Here is an 18,396-nt window from a genome sequence, read left to right as displayed (position 1 = left end):
AAGAATTTTGCTGATATTGTATCCTCGAGTAGGGTAGTTTAAGATTTCATGTTTGATGGTCGAAAAAACAAAGCTGTTTAGGATTTTATACAAGTAGGTTACAGCACTGATGTTTCGACGCTGTTCAAGGTTTTGCCATTTAGATCATTTATCATTTTTGAGACACTACTTGTATAATCATAGTCATAGATAATATATCTAGCAGCTGATCTTCGGACTTGCTATTTCTTATAAATCAAGTATTTCTGCCAAGGATGCCAAACTCAGGAGCAATATTCAATCTGAGTTCTAACATAGGTCTTATATGCAGTTTCATTTATCTTCTTATTTGGGGTTTTAACATTTCTTCTAATGAATCTACGGGAGTTATTTGCTTTAGATGTGTTTGGTCCATAAAAGGTCTTGACTAATAGTGACTCCTAATTATTTTGCTTCTTGGTTTGAGTTTAGTTGGATGTTATGGAGGGTATAAGGAAATATTACAGGGTTTCTTTTTCTTGTTATCGTGAGAACTTCACATTTATCAGGGCTGAACTCCATGGACCACTCTTTGTCCCATGTTTCTAGAGCATGAAGGTCATCTTGGAGGGTTTTGGGCATCTTGTTAAGATCTGATGGTTAGGTAGACAACAGTATCATCTGAAAAGAGTCTAACCTTACCGTTGACACTATCCTGGAGGTCGTTTATGTAAGAAAGGGGACACCTGAGAGGAGTTATAGAATTCTTGATTTTGACCTTCAACTACAACTTGCTGGGAGCGTGACTTAAGGAAGAATGGACCCAATTTGTAACCGCATGACTTAAACCCAATCTTTCCAATTTACTGACAAGTTTGTGATGGTCCACCTTATCAAATGCCTTACTGAAATCTATGACTATGATATCAGTTTGTTGGCCACTTTCATGATTGTCATGTATTTCCTGGGAAAAGCTTACTTGCTAGGACTCACAATTCCATTTTGACAACAGCCATGTTGATAGGGGCTAAGGAAGTTGTGCTTATCATTAAAGGACATAATGTTGGAAACCAAGATGTGCTCCATCAATTTGGACGCTATACATGTGAGGGAGGTTGGTCTATAATTGCTGGGTTTGCATTTTAGGCCGTTTTTTGTAACTTAGGGCAATTATTGCATGCTTCCAGTCTTCTGGGACAATACCTGTTTTAAGTGAGATCTAGAAGATGTGGGTCAGTATGGGAGTAACCTCTTGTTGAAGCTCTTTAAGTAACCTAGGAGATATTAAAAAAAATTGGTCAGGCCAGAAGCTTTATTTGGGTTTAGGCCTTTTAACAGTTTCTTTATACCATCTTCCGATATATATACTTCTGGCAAATTGAAGTCCATAAGTTTTATGAATGAAGTCAAGCACCCAGAAAATACTATTTTTGTGGATCTTTTTTATGGGTGACTAAAGTTCATTGATGGGTATCTCATCCTCGTATCTCATATTGTCATATCATTTAAGAATTTTGCTAATTACATTTTTTTCCGAAAGAAAAATTGATGTCACAACGTAATCTAATCAACAATACCCAATGTATAACTTTTTTACAGATTGTTGGATAAGATATATCATAAAATATCAATATCATCGCTATTCGTAACTTTATAAAGGTTAAAACAATATGAAAAAAATGAAATTCACAAAACTTTTATTCAAGTTTTTTGTATTTAAGATATCTTTCTGTTTCAGGTCACATTACGAAATAATATCCCTATTTTTTGTGCTTTGCAAAAAATGTTTCAAGAAAAATTATAAACAAGATATTGACATCAGTACGAGTACTTAAATGGTGATAAACTGCCATAAAACGCCGTCCGTTTAATCGTGCCCATGGTAACGTTATGTATAATGTCGTAAAGTATAACATTTGAAGAAGTTTAGCTATTCTCGTTTGTATCATGCTCCTTTACTTTAATTGCTGTTAGCTATTATTTCAAAGACAGATCTTCATCAAACTTGCAAACAAATTTCAAGTCTCAAATATGAATATAAAACAAACATGAAATTTAAGGAAGTAATTTAGTTTCAGGTCACTAAATTGAAATTGAAAGATGTTGTTTTTTCTTTCCAAAAATTAAACTAAAGTTGTTTTTAATGGATATTAAGATTCATACCAAAGCATTTAATTGTCGAGGTTTAAAGGACACCACCGAGTGATTTTTTTACATGAAGGGGCTGGAAGTAAAGTTTTGAGATTGTTACTTGATGAAGGTCCAAAATTTCAGATCACTCGCTCGCTCCTTTTTTTCCAGAATGTTAAGTCTATGTTTGTGAAATTTACCACAAGCTGAATAGCGTTGCAACGCTTTTCATTCAAATTGGGATAAGAATAGAACAAAAATATAGTTAGTTTTAGCGTGGATATATTTACAGAACATGAATATTTGATGAAACTTTATTGTATGTTGCCAATTAGTATAGAAGGTTAACCTTTATTTAGAGTGTTTTGTTTAACTTTGCTTTAAATAATACCGGTAAACAGTAAGTATAAGTTCGAAAAATATAAAACATGATTCAAAAAACAACTTCATTCTGGCTTTAATCGACATTAAAAGGTCAAAAAAAGTTCAGATATTAATTTTTAGTGACAAAATCTTCCGGAACCACATATGGACATTTCAATATCGAATTTATTTTATGTCCCTTCCTCACATTACCTTAATTTTTATTTGTATCTCTTCAAGTTTCATCTGATATCTATTTCAATGAAACAATTTATGATAAAATAAACTCTAGAAACATTGTAATTAAATTAATTAAATTTATATAAACTTTTTTATTGTTGTTTATGTTTTGTTATAACTTAAAACCTATTGGAATGAATGTATTTTTTTCTATATTAAGTAGTGAGTAGATCTTTCACTGATTTCCTTATTGACAATCATATCAAGATTCTATTTCGAGATAGATGGTAATAAAACGTTGGTAATTGCAATCTTTACAGAAGTATATGTATATACTATAATGATAAACCGAAATCACGTTTTGGCACCAAAGCAAACGCTTTGCCTATCCAAAATCCTATTATATCTATATGCAAGCATAGAATAAATAAAAATGAACATGATAGATAAATATTTCTGTAGCAAACTTGTGCCAAATTCACAATCATTTTTACAAAAGTATCGAAATAATTTATTTCAATTAATGTCTACACCTTTCTTATACACACGAAAACACACGTTAAAGGACCTCCATTTAGTGCGATCATGATGTGAAAGTAGACTTATTTTCATGATTTGATAAGAGATTTTAACACAAATCAACTGATTTTATTAACAAAGATTAAAAAATAAACTGTAATTTCGCTCAACATTTTTCTTGATATGCTGGAAATGTTTTGTTTAGGCGAGAAAGCTTCTTTTTGTCTTTGGAAAACATTTATCTTTTTCTTTACTAAAAATCGCCCAGATGAAAAACATCAAGCGTTTTGAGAATATTGGCAAAAAGTGTAGTTTTTGTGAATAAAATAAATTGATGTCTGCTAAAAAAGATCTTATTAAATCGAAAAAACACCAGTCGACTATCGCACTGAAAGGAGGCCATTCAACGTTTCCGTAAAAATGAAACCATGGCGACAATATTAATTTTTTTCTGATATTTTGATACAGCCCAAAGCAAAAATAATCACAGCCTTATCTGTCGGTTTGTTTTTCGTTTTTTCTGACATGTTGACATATTTACCTATCAATTCCTTAACATTCTTGGTCGACTTTTATCAAATAAAGTAGAACTTCATAAATACAACAACAAAAAAACTAATAATAATAATAATAATAATAAAAACAAGCCCCAAACAAACAAACAACTATCTGTGTTAAAGTAGCAAACTATTTTGCTCATGATCGTTATTACAGAAACAGGTCAATAATGAAAGCCGTAAAGCTATTGTTATTTACTGATTTGATGTCTTATCAAAACAATTTTACATTCCTACTTAAAAACAGGTCGGCTCGTACATTTTTCATGCTAGAATATAACTCGCTATTTATTTTCCTAGAGAAATAAGATTTTCAACAAAAGCCAGTTTGAAACAAAAATCTCTAACATTACCTTTATCTTCTTACAGAATTGTTATCGGCTAAAGCTGTTTTGAAATAAACGTTTATTGTTAACAATTTCCACAATATCAGCTATGAAACGAAGTAAAAATGATTTATGAATCATTTGAGGGAAACATAAATGACGCGCTAAGGTCATTGCTGTTGTTATCGTCTTATTATTGTTATTCTTGTTGCTTCTTTTCTTGGTAAACTATTCTGTCGAATGCAAGTTCAAGGAATCCATAACAGCTTTATGAATATTGGAATACATGTTTCAATCTTATGGTAAAATACCATTATATACAAACGTTCTTGTTTGTGTGGAGGGCTTACGACGACGAAAGAAAACTTTTTGTATGCTTATTTTTTATATTTTCAATCTATTCTTGGTTGGTATAAGCATATAATCATTTCTGTGAAATTACGATTCCTTACACAAATTAAAATGTAATTTTAAATTATTATTCCTCTTTTACTTACTTTTAATCTCATGCGCTTTATTTCATTGTCCACGCTCTGGATACTATGCAAAAAGTACACAATTTGGTAGCATAAACAACTGCTGTACTGTGGGAACCCAAGTCTACTTCAATTGCAATGCTTTTCAATGGCTATTCTAAGATCGTGGACCTTACTAAGACAACCTGTTGTGACTCGAGGTTCCCAAGATAAGAAAAATGATGCTGGCCTAAACGAGTAAGCAATGGGAGGACCATAATAAACCTGATTTTTATCAAGGGGATATGAGGTTATGAAAAAATAAAAAAACTATCAACAAGGATATGCGGCATAGATTTAAAGCATCCCCAAAACAACCCAGCAACACAAGACAACAGACAAGAACCAAAGCAAGACACGAAACAAGAACACGAAGGACACAAGGGCAAAGCAAGATTTAGCCTGCATATCTCAGATAAGAAGTAAAAAGAAAAACTATAAAAGCAAGCAACATCTCCGAAGAGAGATTAATCAATTGAATACAAGTACATTTGTATATAGTTTTCAAGTAGTAATACTTGAACCATCCAACTGGGTTAGAACAAAAAAGTACAAAATAAAAATACCACAAATACCAAAATAAAAAATCTGGGTAAGAGTCGTGCTGAAGGGTCTTCAAGGATAAAAAATATAGCATCTATGTACTTCTAATAATCCATACAGAAGTGGGTACCCATATAACGGAAAATGTCATCGGAAAAATTCAACAGTTTGCCAAGTAGCTGTCTAATTACCTCAAGGCTTTTTTGAGTTTAAAATTGTGCCTCATCTTTTGATATATCATAAATGAATATTTAAAATATGATCATCTTGCATCTATCATAAATATATCGTAAATTGTTCTTGACATTGTAATTGTCTATAATAAAACGTATGAACACACGTGCAACTGTTTTCAAACTCACAATTTTACCATTAAATATAGACGTCTGCATAAGCCGGTGGTAGGCGACGGTTGCTTGCATTTTCCAGTACCTTCAACCAAACCGAGCCTGCAACATTTTGAATTTGCCGTTTTAAGACGTGTTTTGAATTCCATAATAGCACCAAATTTGATATAAGGCCAAGAGGTCTAGAGTTTTGAGAACAGTAATTTATTTATTAAAGATATTTAATTGAAATTTTGTAAAATATGGTTAAAAAAGATCTGCTCGTAATTGTATGCTATTATTGGACTTAAGTGCAGTACGTTTCTTCATTTTTTGTTAGCATCAAGGTTAGACTGTAAAAGTTTTTCATGTGCAAGAATGGCAACATAATTATATAGAATTTTGTACAATACTGCCATGTCATTGCATAGCTGTGGTAATTATTTTTTCCATTGAACTGTTTTTGTTTTAGATAGTTTGTATGTTTCAGATTGATATCAGTGGATAAAAAAGTTTCTTGGACTCTACGGCTTACATATTTTAATTTGTGTACATGATTTTGCAAGAGATATATATCGAAACATGTCCTTCATTTTAGATGTTGCGTTGCCATTGACATTATTAAAGTGCATATAGTTCGTAAAGGAAATAAAAGCTTAGGATAAATGTAAAAATAAATTATCAGAAATAAAAACACCCCTAGCACTAGTTCACAAAACGGAGCTCCGACACAACACAGTCACACCAGTAGGGCATCCAGAAGGCGCCGATTCAAAAACAGTTTATTAGATTTATAAGATCATGTAAACGATTTTAACGAACGGAATGTATCCTCTCAAACAGCACTTCCGAGTACCGATATGATAAATTAATAAGGAAATAGTGCATTAAATTGTATATCAAAAATACAAAAGCGATATGAAAACGCTACTTCACATCTATATATTCCAAATAAAAATCGACCAACTTGTCCCTCAACACTGTTGGTTCGACTCAGGATACTTTTATGTTAGGAAGATATCCAACGTTTGCGGTCTACTCAATTGCCCACTGTTGACTGTTGCACGGAGGGGGTTGGGAGGGGGTCTGAGGTCTTCAACCACCAGTAAAGCTGTGCCTTATGATCTAAACGGTGAAGTTGCAACGTGAATCCCAACCAAGTAAGAAGAAAAAAGGAATTTTGCGTTATTCTGTACGTATACGTTATGTTAGCAAATTGTTATTTCGTTTTCATTCATTTACGGTTACAGTATATATTTCATTTAAAAAAATTGTTAAGCGTAACTACGCCTTATTTTGCAATATAACGCCTTATAATCTAAATATCTTGTTACGGAAATAGATTTTCATAAAAAGTATTTTATAAGCCGTGATGCGAGTCAATGATTTTAGTAAAAACAATTTGCTTTTCTCACATTTAACGTTAGCTTTCAGTTCAATTGTTTTGATCACGAACAAGGATGTTACTCCTTATTGAAGAATTGTTTATGTTTATTGGAATAGATGTCAATAAGAACACATGCTATAGATAACAAGGATAGCAAATTAAGGGGAAAATTACTGTTTTATTGCAAAGCGATAGCTACTATAACTGACCAAAAGTGTTGAGAGAAAAATACGTCAATACTTTCTTTTCATTAACAGGGCATAACATACATAAGATGAGCTATTGTCATTTCTCACCGTCCGTCGTCCAGCGTCCGTCCGTCCACACCTTTTTGGGGGAACAACTTCTTCTAAACACAAGGTTAATAATATCAAAAAGTTCTAGGAATGGTCCTTATGTGTTCTTATTTTGAAGTTGTTAAAAATTCACTCCATGCAGAACTCTGGTTTCTCAATAATAGGCCTAGCCCAAGGGGGTCTTGATGTGTTTTTCTTATATGTACGAGTGTTTATTAAATTCTTTAAAAATAAATCCATCGTTAGCCATAAGAGCTTAGATATTTGATTTGAAAAATCATCTAGCGGGCCTTTGTCATGCTTGTTCAAATAATAGCTTTTGGGTTAAAAATAGCGCTGTCCTGTAGGTCATGGGTTTTCTTTATATACTAGTATTATGTACATGTTTATTGTATAAAGATTGAAGCTCAGATATTAAGCATGAAACATAATCTAGTAGGCCTCTGTCAGATTTTGAATAATAGCCATTGGGTCAAATTGACCCTGTCCTTGGGGATTTCCTAACATGTATATAGTGTAGTGAAACCATCTTCTCTGAAACCATAAAATAGAGACAAGCCGATATCTTAGATATTGGGCATGCATGTTTGTTTAAATCATAGCCCCGGCTACCTTTAATGTGTTCTTTAAAACATGGAACGTAGAATGTCCTGGTAACTTAATCTTGTTCATCTAGATCATTCCCATGGTGAGCGATTAAGGACCTTTATGACCTTTTGTTCTAAGCATTCTGGAAATTTTATCGAACTACTCGACATACGCAAATGAAATTATGAAATGCTTTGTTATACACAAAAACATAAATCTCAATACTGATCTTATTTTATAATATAACTATTAATAGTTCTACGTCATCACACATTACAACATAACATCAAATAGAATTAAATAAAATTAAGTGAGTTTAGGTGATGATAGAGCGCTTCAAAATAAGAGAATTTCTGTACGTACAAGCATCAATTTCGATTAGCCAAAATTATGTAAATTTCTGACGTTAACCTCTATGCATCTTCTTTAGCATTTTATTGTTACAAATGTGTTCAAATAGTGGAGATAGAACCAAGTAGTAGCATTGCACTGTCATAGAATATCTGTATGTTTCAATATAACCATTTGTTTCCTTTTAGAACCTAGGGCACAAGCTCATTTTGAAGAAATCTATCTTTTAAAGTTTTGTATTTTTCTTTTTAAATGATTTGAATTAGTGCTGTGCGGACATAGTTCTGGTTTCAAAAACTTAAATAGCCTTTTATATAGTAACGCAAGGTTACACGTATGCTGTTTCATTTTGGTTACATTTGGTGACGGTGTGATGTCTTTAATGTCTTATATACATTACTAAGTTATTCCTGGCGCTTTGACTGAAGCGTACCCGTGTCATAGTATGGAACGAGTACATTTACTACTAGTAGAAACGTCATGGAATTTTCGTGTCTTAACGCTTGTCCTTTAATTTCAACAACTGTACAGATCTAAACAGATTTGTCTAGGTAGCAATTTATTCAGCTCTTCTAAAGAGAAGAAAGGCATGCAGTGCACAAATGACCATTCCTTTGCAGTCATTTTACACGTGCGTAAACCCTCGCTTGAAAGTTTTATTAAATTTACATGAACAAAATAATAAGAATTTGATACAAGAACGCATGGAAAGAGCTGTATTTGTTTTATGCAGTTGAACACTGGTGATTCAATAGGAAAACTAGTGACAAAAACATTTACCATGAAACAAAAATCTTCTTGCTTTGTTCAGAGTATTTTATGGGAAAAAATTACTTGGAATATAATTCAGTCATTTGTTTTTGAAATATGTCTTTAGAAATTCGTCTCATAAAATTATGGTTCAGAATAAACAATTTCATTATCAAAATCAATATTATACCAAATAACAATAGTAATACAATATGTTTTGTTCTATTTAGACCTTCGCAAAGAGTCAGATGGGTTCTTTTCTTACATAGTCTTAATAGAATGACTATTAAAAAAGAATATGTACTTTATTTGTCAATTATCCTACGTAGAAACTTTTTAATAGCTTTTGTTAATGACGGATTCAAATATCGTTGAAAATCTTGAGGAAAAAGTTTCAGAAGGATTGTTTTTCTCAGTTTTCAAGTGAATATTACGACGTAAAATTCAATGTATAAATAAAGTATTGAATATTTCTCTGAAAAGAAAAAAACTGAAAAAATGGAGAAACACTGGAAGAAGAAAAACAAGATCAATATAATGAGGCAATCAAAAAATAAAGTGACAAAAAAGTGTAAGTGGAAAGTTACCTAAATTCTCCGCTTTTAAATACTTGGAGGGAATTGGAATCAACAGAATTCTCCTGACGCATTGTCATAAGTATTCTTTTTTTGTGAGACCTTAACCAAGTCTTCAATTTTCATTTAATTTTGTTGTGATTAATGCTTCCAAGGGATCACTTTGTTTCCAGATTTCTAAGTATTGGGTGTAGTTCTTTGCTTATCTTTTCGACTATTCGAAGCATAGGGATAGCTATTGTACTTACTCCGGCGTCGGCGTCGCCGTTACACTTTTGTTAATTTTTCTTATATAACTGCAACCAAAATACGGGATTATATAAAGATTCCTTGTTGGCTTCTTTGAAAATAAAACGTCTGTTTGTTTAGTACTAGCTTACTGTGGAAATTGAAATAGTACGGTTTCTTATAGGATACATTTTAAAATAAAAACATATCAAGCATTTGCCTATTAAGCCGAATTCTAAAACTTCAATTTATAAAGATGTACAACAACAACAACAACAACAACAACAGCAGCAGCAGCAGCAGCAATAACATATAAGGCTTTCAACAGATTTTCAAGATTTATTAAAATTGAAACACAGATTCAATCAAGTACAAAATAACATAAAAATACGCATCATACAAATTGAAAATGCGACATACGAAACACATAACAGCAAATACTTATGGGTCAATTGTTTTTTAATTAACATAAAAAATCAGCACTCTTTATTAAAATGTACTCTTAATAGCAAGATCACTCAATTTCAAAGCGCGTTATCACGAAGGTATTCCCCGTAAAACATATATAATAAATCTGAAACATTGGCCCATTTTGAATTTAACCACTGACATACATATAAAGCAAAGGTAAATTTCTGTCAACTTTATGAACCTTTGACTAATATGCATACTAATTGCCATCCAACTGCCGATCGAAGGTTGTCGGTTTGACCGTCGCCCGCTGTTAGCGACCCACAATAAGCCGTATCTTCTCATTCTTACATCTTCTTTTTTTCTGGTACTTCAAAGACGAATCATTTTGCCCGAGTAGCTTTTCTAACACTTGTTTCCTATATTTTTGAAAGAAAGTATTCTTCCAATAGACTTCCAGTCATAAGTCAATTACCATCTCAAGAAACTTTCTTCAGTTTTCGTCTGTAATACATCACTTGTAAAAAGAGAAGAATGTTTAACAGCGTGACGACAGCAAAGGTATATATCATGACGTCATCACCGGTTGTAACTATTGACGTCGTAAGGCGTCCGAACCCTTGGAATATACATAAAAATGCCGTAGTTGCTGAAAGCTGTCCTGGATCTTTTGTCTTCCGGTTTTTATACATTTGTATTAACTGCAAGTGAAATTCAAGAATCATAATAAGGGGAACAGAAAATTTAACTACACGCTTTTATTTAAATTAAGGATTTAAAATAGGTAATGTTAATAGCAAATTGAATTGTATGTCATAACCATTATTGCACACAACAAAAATCAAAATGAAGAAAAATGTAAAGTATGTTGCAAAATGAAAATACATTTTAACACTTACACGAATAAAATAATTCTATGGCACAATTACCGGACTCAACATGGAACAAGTATTTGGTAATACGTGTAATAAGTATTTCCTTTAATAAAAGACTCATGGAGAAACATTCTGTTTTCGAAAGCCTGTGCCGAATGCTTAATATTTGAACAAACGCTAACTTACCCTGCTTGCAGCAATTGCAGGCATGCTTAATAGATATAGGCCCCATACAAGCTGACTGGGAACAGTTGGCCACAGCAGTAATAGCATAAACAATATATATATTGCTAGAAAAGTTATAGATGTTTTCAGTTTGTTGTTGTAGCGTAATAGAAGGCAGATCAGCACCACATTCATGTGCATCAGTACTATATTCTCTCCCCATGCACTGCAAGTAAACAGAGAAATCATGGTCAATAGTGAACGGGTTCAAACTTCTTAAAATAATGATAGAATATAATGTCTCGGAAGAAAAGAATGAATGTCCACAAAAAGAATAAAAAAATGACAAACAAGTCTTGTTTTTACTGAAAAGTTGATAGCTTTAGAATAAATGGAATAGAGGAATTATCCGTATGAAAAAAGTCGATTATTGTGTGTTAAGTGGATGAAATTTGGGCGCACTGAAGCCAGTCTTGGAACAAAGGAATACCAGAACGAAGGAGGAAGGAAGGAAAATCAAACGAACGGAGGAACGAACTAAGGAAGGAACAAACGAAGGAACGAAGGAATAAACGAACAAACAAAGGAGCGTAGAAAGGTAGGATAGAAGGTAGGAAGGAATGAAGGACAAGTAAAGAAAAGGAAATTAATATAGAAAAATAAAAAAGGAAGGAAAGTACGAATGATCGAACAAAAAAGAATTTAAGTATTTAATGAAACATGATGATTTTTAAATTTGAAACGATGGGAAATAAAAAATGATTTGCTCAAATTAGTGACCGGCTTTACTAAATAGCGTAGACCTACATTTAAATTTATTTTATTTCTTGGCTTAAGAAGCAACGCATAAAAATAAGAACAAATTAGTTAATTAATTATAATGACACACATACATGACAGCACGTAGAGAAATTTGCAGTAATTAATATGTCCTAAACATTTTAATTAAACACGTTTCTGTCAACAACCTTTTCATTCAATATTTAAAACCACCGCAAATGTTTTTTCCTTCCTTAATGATGTTTTTATTCAGACTGTAATTATCAAAATTTTATATTTATATTGAGAAAGGCTAAAATATCAAAGTTCTTGTTATCATTATATGTAATTTATATGTCTTAATCGTTAATATACAAACTATTTAAACAGTATCATTATCCAGCATTGTCATTATCGTTTGAATATTTACTACTACCATCAAGATCTGCACTCGTGGCGGCTCCACCCGCGATCACTCCTCACCACGAAGGCCCTCCTACTGCTTATTCAAATTCAGATATGTATGAATGTATTTTTTTTAAATTATCAGAAAAAAAAGTTGAGTCAGTGCAGGTCAAAATGTTGTAATATTTCACTATTCCTTTGTTCTATCCGTTTGAACAGGATAATTTGCTGTAATAATGTATAAAACAGTGGCTTACCTGACAGGAAATCGTTTTTGTATGGCGTAAGCGACAGTTGCCGAAGACGCTTCCAGCGTCAACAAAATACTAACGAAACTGACTCCAGAAGCACTCCGCTTTCTCAATATCTTTACAATTTGTGGTATCAGACCTAAAAAAGAAATCCGTAGATGTAAAAAAAATGTGTTTTTAGATTGAAATAAAATTGTATAAATGAACGATTGCCTACAATGGAGGAGAAAGAAACGGACAGAAGCCGAATGAGTAGAGACATTAAGAATCCCTAAAGAAACCCAGCACGGCAAAATTGAAAATGTTCAGTCTCGGTTTGATCAAGCCTGTTCATGGACGGTACTGTCAGGTGCGAATTAACGTCCACCCCCCCCCCCCCTCCTAGCACCGGCTTAAGCTGAATTCAACATTTAACATGAACTGGTACAATTTTGAATTTGAAACATCTGCAGATGTGTTCATATGGCGGTTATCATGGAACCGTCAATGTGACACGAAATACAGTAAGAAGTGTTCTTATAGCGGTCCATACATTTCACTCATGTTCGTGATACATGACGTCAATTGTCAGGTATCACATACACCATTTTGCTATGATTCGGAGGAGAGACATGCTGCTATTATTTCGTTCTTTCCTAACGTCATACACATATGGTACGTAAGAAATACAAACAGGTTTATACAAATACATGATGGGATATATCAGTAATTGATTCATATAAGTTTATAATGATTCAAATTAGATTATAATAATAATAATTGAATAGACGGAACAGCAATGTTTTTTAAGTGACAAATTTGTAAATGTTGCAGGTTCGGATTGATTGGGCCTGTTCATGGACGGTACTGGAAATTGCAAGTTACCGTCCACGCCCTCTATCACCGGCTCAAGCAAAATTCAACATTAAACATGAACTTGTAGAATTCTGAAGCATCCGCAGAGTGAGATTCATATGCTTAATGAAATAAGCTAAATGTAGTTTATTACTTACTAACAGTCATGGTTCCTATTAAAACATATCCTAATGTCTTACTGAACACAGACAGCATACACGGACCTGAAGGAAGAAAAATAATGATATAAGTCAAAATGCAACACTGTCCAATCGTCTATGTTCGGTGTAGAGTTGTTCTTCCTTATATGAATTTACATGTTAATTCATATGTAAAGTATGAAAATACTTATGTTGATAACATGTATAGTTGAATTAATGTTGCGTTCGTTTTCGAAGCATATTATGTCTCAGACACGGAAAAAACAACACATTTACAAAAGTCTCATAACGTTAAAATAATGGTTTCAGAAAAATTTAGATACTTATCTCCAGAAGAATGTGGAGCATGTGAAATCATTTGTCATACAAATAGCAAAATGTAAACTAAGTAAAGTATTTTGACTTCCGTACAAATTCTAAATCACTGTACGTTTTATTAATTGCAAAAAAGCAACAGTAGTACACGATGGTTCAAGTAATTGACTAATAAGTAACTTTTTTGGAAACTATTAAACAAGACATTAAAAATAAAAGCTTTTGACAAACGAAAAAAAAAACATTTCAGAGGCATTAAATATTAGGTAAATAGACGATTCAATTTAGACATACATGTATTTAGGACAAAAGTAAAATCTATACCCTGTGTATGCGTTGTGTATTCCATTTTGAAACAAAAATGTATCTGAACTATTTCTAACTTTTTCCTATGATTAAAACAATAAACTTCCTGATCACATATTTTGTCCACTTTCAAATCTAATAATCCGAAAATACGACTGATAAATTAGAATGTTAATATTGAGGACAATAACGTGACGTACTAGTATAGTAGTATATAATTGAGCCGTGTCATGACAAAACCAACATAGTGGATTTGCGGCCAGCATGCATCCGCGCAGTCTGATCAGGATCCATGCTGTTCGCTTACCAACTCTATTACAAGTACAGAAACTGAAAGCGAACAGCATGGATCCTGATCAGACTGTGCGGATGCGCAGGCTGGTCTGGATCCATGCTGGTCGCAAACCCACTATGTTGGTTTTGTCGTGACACGGCTCAAATCTAGTCTCAAGTGGCCACGTTTGAACCAGGACGGCGAGCAATCTATTTTCATCTATGATAAAAATGAACTTTGTAACTACTTATATGTAACAAGTATCTACATTATATACATAACAATAGTGATAAGGTCTGTCCATACTGTGCGTAAGATAGCAAAATTATTTGTTGATATGAAACTTAAAATATGTCATTTAAAGTGATGTACTTTAAATGTCGAATCGATTTGTGATTTGCAATTATTTTTGAGCCAAAGCAAAATTGAACGGTTCTTGCAAAATAACATGTTGGATCTGGGATTGCGACATCGAAAACTTTTGATAAAGATATATTTGATGCTTATTTTTACCATAAAATATAATGAAGTGACACAATTAGATAGACAAACCTAATGAAGATAAAACCACATGTTAAATTCAATGATATATATGGAAATATTCATTTTAAATGTTCACTCATTCTTCATTTCACAGTTAGAAACAATTGAAATTTTATATTTTGAAAATTTCATCCAGGATTTATTTAAATGTAATCAATAAAACAAAGAATATGCTAACATATATGAACCAGTTACAAGTTATTTGAAGTCATTGCCAGCTGTACAATATTTAGTTCAAGTCGAGGTTATTTACAATGAAAAATGATAACTAATCTATGAATTTATCAGTATTTAACATTATAGTATCATTCTCATGAAACTGGGTGGTTTAAAGACCCACCAAGATTGAGTTGCTTTCACACGGTGTCACTTTAGGACCATCCCCGCATATTCTTACACTGTAACAACGATAATACTACGATGATGAAAACTCAAAAACACCAAAACAACCTAAGTACGTATCGCATTATCGTTGTTTCGGTATATAAGTATGCGGCGAAGGCCTTAACGGGACACCGTACTTTCTTGATTCATTAAATTTTGTTTTTAATTACCTAGAAATTTTATTTAAAGCAAAATAAATGTACATTTTCTTCAACCCTGACAATTTGTTGTCTATTAGAACTGTTAATAAGAGAGATCACTCTAGAATTAAATGGCTCCGAATTATTGACTTATTACACTCCCCTTAATATTGCATATGCCGATCATACCGAAAATTGCCTTTATTTGTCATATATGTAATTAAGGCTACTCACGTGAACAGTTATATAGATATACATTGTATATTAATTTACATTCATTATGATATTATATAGAGCTATTATATAATCTCAAATATTACTTTAAAGTTATAAATGTAAATTCTGCTTACATCAGCAAGACATTTCTAACGTGTCAGAAAGTTCACGCGTTAAAATATCTACCTGAAAGCAAGTTATATAATTCCCTTAATATGTTAACCATTTTGCTACTATTGTTGTCTACCTTATGTGGCATAACATGAGTATTTTGACATAATATTAACAACATTTATTTTTCACTGCAGTGAAACATATTTTCCTTATTTTCTCTGGTGCCGAACTACTTTTTCTTAATTCTGCCAGTGCACAATATTTAAGGGAAAGTGTTTCAAATTGTAATGTCAACAAATCGAGAAAAAATGAATATAACAAACATATTTTATTGTTTTACAGGATTTATTGCATGTTGTGGTTTGAAATTATGATATTTCACTCGTGGCTTCCGCCACTCATGAAATATTTATTTTCAAACCACTCGATGTAAATAAATCCTGTATTAGATAAAAAAAAACTTGAATATGCTATATTTATTGTTGAAACAGAAAAATAAATATGTCTCTAAATTTATGTACTTTAGTCTTTTTGCATTTTAAATTTTTTGAAAACAATTTCGTCAAAAACTAAATTAATGGTTCAAATTTTTGAATGTAAGCATTTAGAACTTATTTAGAACTATTTTTTTCTAGAAATGGAGGAGGACAAAATACTAATATATTACATGAACTAACGCCAGTTGACTTAATTGTCCAATCTACAGTTTGAATAACTCACCGTATGTTATTTCCTTCCTCTTGATGATGTCACTAAATTCGTTGAAACATGGTGACGTCATGAGTCTACTTGACGTTGAAATTTCCATATCGAGAAATGACGTCATGATTTTTTGTAGAACTGTCTGATTTTGGTTTAATTTTAAGTTCTTTTAAAAAAGAGCTTAAATAAACTTTATATTTTATAAGCTACAAAATCTTGGTATCCCAAATCTTCAAGAAGAAACAAGGTTTTCTTTCTTACAATTTAATTGAATAACGAATGTCGATAAACGAAAATATTAACGCGATATTTTAATTTTTCACTTGAAAATGTTACAAAATGACATTAACATTCATTATATATGATAATTTCTTTATATACATGACGATCATTTAAGGTCATTGACAAATATACGTATATTCAAGTACAGACAAACGAACGCGTGATCATGAAGTTTGATTCACTCGCCATGTTTGTCAACAAATAAAGGACTTCGGACGTCGGACTGTCTCGTACGATTATGATATATATGTGAGTTTGTGCACTCGACTAGTCACACTGGTTTACTAAGAAGACGTCTGCACAGCTATGATAACGGTTTTTTTTTATTGTTTTTTTGTTTGTTTTTTGTTTGTTTTATAAACAAAAAAGGATAGTACACTGTCCATTCAACTAGGACATCTTTGAGAAAAAACACACTTTGTATTTTCAAACCGAACTCTTTAAACCCCCACGTTAGAAACATATTGATCGAAAAAATAAAACTATTATTTCTGTTCTACTCTTATGAGTAAACACTTAATTGTTTTAGCTACAACACTCCGACAACAATTTTTGTTATAATTAATATATATCAGACACAAACATTTTCCAAAATAGTCCCATAGGCCGTACAATATGTTGTCGATCTTTAACTAGTTGTAACAATATGAATAAAGCATTTTAGAATTGTATTGGTATATTAATAATTTGTTCCTTACTATATTCGAGCTTTAATAACTTTCATACTATTTTATTGGCATGTGAAAAATATTATTTCTTATTCCTTATGCTGCTGAATTCGGAGGTGGTTTTCTTTTGCCACTAATACATGCATGTAGTACTCTCTGATCAGGATTTATACCTTTAGTATGAAAAATTTAGTTTTAAAAGTTTTATAATTTTGCATTTTGATATCAAGACCCATGCAATTTCAGCAACATTTTAGAGTATTCAAAGTCAGCAGGTTAACACAGAAGCTATCTAAGTCTGACATTTGCTTGCAACACGACATCCATTCAACACGAGTGACGAACGTGAAAATCATGAATACGCCGTTTCGTTTACATAAAACATTTATGTAACAGCTGTGGTTTTATATAAGAAGGAAGGAGGGAATGTAGGAAGGAGGAAAAAAAGGAAGAAAAAAGGAAGGATGAAGGAAGGAAGGAAGTAAGTAAAAAAGGAAGGAAAGAAAAAGGGAAGAAGGAAAGAAGGACGGACAAAAAGAAGGAAGGAATGACAAAGGGAAGGATATAATGAACTTCAATGACGGAAAGAAGAACAAAGGAGTGACGGAATGATTAAAGGAAGGTAGGTAGGCATGCTGACAGGCTATAAGAAATGAACAAGCAAGCAAACTAACGAACGAACGAAGTGACGGACAAGTTAACAAATACATAAAAACAGACCAATAAACAAATAAATCAGTTAATTTATAATTAAGTACTGCCGGGAAAGTATGCGGTCAGGAATCGTTCTTTCAAAATAATTTCAATGATTATATTTATCTCATATAGTTAATAGCAAAACAAAATGAAATATATCATATCGTTATATGTACACATGGTAAGGTTTTATCGAAAACAAGTTGTATTTATTTTGTTTGTATTTCAAGTGAGGTAACATAATATATAGGATCACATTACTCATATTTATTCACTTCCGAACATTGTTGGTAATTTAGAAAC

At 32.2% G+C, this 18,396-nt stretch overlaps 1 protein-coding gene across 2 annotated transcripts; it reads right to left on the bottom strand.

The window, feature by feature from the left end:
- Positions 1-9,911: 9,911 nt before the first annotated feature.
- LOC132755291 (mannose-P-dolichol utilization defect 1 protein-like) lies at positions 9,912-16,776 on the bottom strand. 2 transcript variants are annotated; one of them, XM_060746135.1, is made up of 5 exons: positions 16,466-16,776; positions 13,451-13,516; positions 12,465-12,597; positions 11,065-11,269; positions 9,912-10,704 (listed from the first exon to the last, which is right to left on the bottom strand). In XM_060746135.1, exons 1-5 carry the CDS (start codon positions 16,569-16,571, stop codon positions 10,483-10,485), a joined length of 732 nt encoding a protein of 243 aa, XP_060602118.1. In that variant the 5' UTR covers positions 16,572-16,776; the 3' UTR covers positions 9,912-10,482. The 2 variants fall into 2 exon arrangements, with proteins under 2 accessions (XP_060602118.1, XP_060602119.1); XM_060746136.1 differs by lacking the exon at positions 16,466-16,776 and adding an exon at positions 14,093-14,180.
- Positions 16,777-18,396: the final 1,620 nt, after the last annotated feature.

Source organism: Ruditapes philippinarum, unplaced genomic scaffold (assembly GCF_026571515.1).
Source record: "Ruditapes philippinarum isolate M1 unplaced genomic scaffold, ASM2657151v2 ctg1041_1_1_1_1, whole genome shotgun sequence".
NCBI classification, from domain to species: Eukaryota; Metazoa; Mollusca; class Bivalvia; order Venerida; family Veneridae; genus Ruditapes; species Ruditapes philippinarum.
Note: the sequence above shows the minus strand (reverse complement) of the source record. Positions and strands in the feature narration are given on the sequence as shown.